Consider the following 2500-nt stretch of genomic DNA (forward strand, 5'->3'; position numbering starts at 1 on the left):
TTGTTGTTGATGTTGTCATTTTTGTTGTTGTTGAATTTATCCGTTTTATTCAACTTAATTACAATATGTCGATTCTCATTAATTCTCTTACTTATGACATCATTAATGTAATTTTCGACAAGTTGTTTAAAATTGTGTTTGCTGTTGTTAATGTTATTACTATTATTATTGTTGTTGTTGTTGCTGTTGTTGTTGTTGTTGTTGTTGAAGCTATCTTCGTTTGGATCTAACTTAAAGCTAACGCTTTTGGTAATTTTAGTGTAAGGTTTTGTTGCAGATGATGTTGTCTTAATGTTGTTGTTGTTGTATATGGTGCTGTTGTTGCTGTTGTTGTCATCAATAACGTCGTTAATTTTAATGTTGTTGTTGTTGTCATCAATGACGTCATCAATTTTAATGTTGTCGACGTTGTTGTTGAGTTCATTGTTGTTGTCGATTCCGCTTTCGATTTTTAAGTTATTATTATTTGCGATAATTTCGTTGTTGTTGTTGTTGTTGTCGTTGTTGTTGTTGTTACTAGTGAAGTTGTTGACGTCATCGTTATTATTATTATTGTTGTTGTTGTTGTTGTTGTTGTTGTTGTTGTTACTCCTATTTATGTCCTCATCCAAACCATTATAATTTTTTTCTAGACTGACGAAGTTGTTGTTATTGTTGATGATGTTGTTGTTGTTTTTGCTGCTGCTGCTGATGTTGTTGATGTTGTTGTTGTTGTTGTTGCTGCTGCTGTTTATGTTGTTTATGGATTTATTGAAATTTAAGCAGTCAAAATCTGTAATATGGAAATCCTTGCTATTAAGTCTAACTATTTGAAAAATTTCTAGCTTATTATTATTATTATTGTTGTTGTTGTTGTTGTAGTAGTAGTTGTTGTTGTTGATGTTGTTGTTGTAGTTGTTGTTGTAACTGTTGTATGATTTGTCAAAATTGTTCAAGTTAAAGATATCGCTAATAATGCTATTTTTATTTTGTTTTTCTGACCTAAATTTAGTTTTGTTGTAGTTGTTGTTGTAGTTGTGGTTGTAGTTGTTGTAGTTGTTGTAGTTGTTGTTGTTGTAACTGATGTTGTTGTTGTAGCCGCTGTTGTCGTTGTTAAAAGAATTAATGTTGTTTTTTCTGTATTTTTTACTGAAATTAAAAGTGTCCTCGTTAATAATGTTGCACAGATCATTACAAGAGTTGGTCGTGTATATGTTAACTAGTTGCTTCGACCTGTTGTAGTAGGAATTGTTGTCGTTATCTGTCTGTGTTAGCAGGTTATCTGCACTGTTTCTGACGTTGTTTATGTTGGGTGTTTTGTTGTTGTTGTTGTTGAAAAATTTCCTGTTAAAATTGTTGAAAATGAATTTTTTTGAATTATTTCTAGTTGGGGTCGGCGATGAGAAGCATTTCTCGTTTATATCGCAAACTCGTTTCGGAGTTGAAGACGCTGCTGCCACTGATGATGATGATGATCTGGCCGTTGATGCCATTGTTGCTGTTGTTGTTGATGTCTTTTGCGTTGTTGTTGTTGATGTCCTTTGTGTTGTTGTTAATGATCTCTTTGGTGTTGTTGATGGCACGAAAAACCTCCGCACGGTCTGTTTGAGAAGAGTTGACGACGACGACGACGATGACGATGACGAAAACGCGAGTCTTTGACTTGAAAATTTTAGATCCATTTTTGACGGGGCTGGTAAACAATTTTCACCATGATTAGCTATGACGAAAGTGTTATGGATAAACTGTTAATTGCGATCTATGAATATTATAATTAAGTATTACGATCGTTTATATGAGTTATAAGGTCATCATCATCTTCTTCATCGTCGTCGTCGTCATCACAATTAGTTACAACCATTATGTGCATTAGTTTTTATAGGAGAAATTAAACCATGTGCCACTGCAAATGCATACCTGAATATAATGCGTACGTGTGTGTGTGTTTGTGTGTGTGTCTGTGTGTTTGTATGTATGTGTGTGTGTGTATGTGTGCGTGATCACCATCATCATCAGATCTGTAATGCATAAATTATATATTCGAGCGCTTGATTTATGCCCGTTTCATTGAATGTGATATGAAAATATTTTATTTCTTTTTTTGTGCCTTTTGGTGATTCGTTCACTCGTTCATAGTTCATTCGTTCGCTTATTCGTTCAACCATTTATTCATTCATTCATTCATTCGTTCGTTCGTACTTTTGTTATGTTCGTTAGTTTGAACGTACGTTTGCACGTTCGTTCGTTTCTTCAATCATTCATTCATTCATACATACGTTTGTTCTTTAATTCACTAAGCAATTGGTTCATCAAAATTCATTCATTCACTCATTCATCCGCAGTGAAATCTATCATGATAGCTATTTTCTGTGTTACAATTAAATAGCAAACACACGTGGTTTCTCTCCGTGCGTTCCCACAAAATGTGAATTTGTTTGTTTGTCTGTGTGTCTATGTCTCTGTGTGTATTTGTGAGTGCTTGCGTGTGTGTGTGTGTGTGCCTGTGATCGTGTGTGAAGTT

The 2500-nt window shown here is 34.0% G+C and overlaps 2 protein-coding genes across 2 annotated transcripts in view; both read right to left on the bottom strand.

The window, feature by feature from the left end:
- The window catches only part of HELRODRAFT_160015 (hypothetical protein), a gene marked incomplete at both ends in the record, with an annotated part of 13334 nt that extends 11862 nt beyond the window's left edge, over positions 1-1472 (bottom strand). The window contains one exon of the mRNA XM_009017042.1: positions 92-1472. Coding sequence (XP_009015290.1) covers positions 92-1472 — 1381 coding nt within the window. The remainder of the gene's footprint in view (positions 1-91) is intronic.
- Positions 1473-2357: 885 nt separating this feature from the next.
- Positions 2358-2500, bottom strand: part of HELRODRAFT_160016 (hypothetical protein) — a gene marked incomplete at both ends in the record, with an annotated part of 757 nt that continues 614 nt past the window's right edge. Inside the window, one exon of the mRNA XM_009017043.1 lies at positions 2358-2438. Within this exon, the coding sequence (XP_009015291.1) occupies positions 2358-2438 (81 nt within the window). The remainder of the gene's footprint in view (positions 2439-2500) is intronic.

The sequence above is a fragment of the Helobdella robusta genome, assembly GCF_000326865.2.
Source record: "Helobdella robusta unplaced genomic scaffold HELROscaffold_2, whole genome shotgun sequence".
NCBI lineage: Eukaryota > Metazoa > Annelida > Clitellata > Rhynchobdellida > Glossiphoniidae > Helobdella > Helobdella robusta.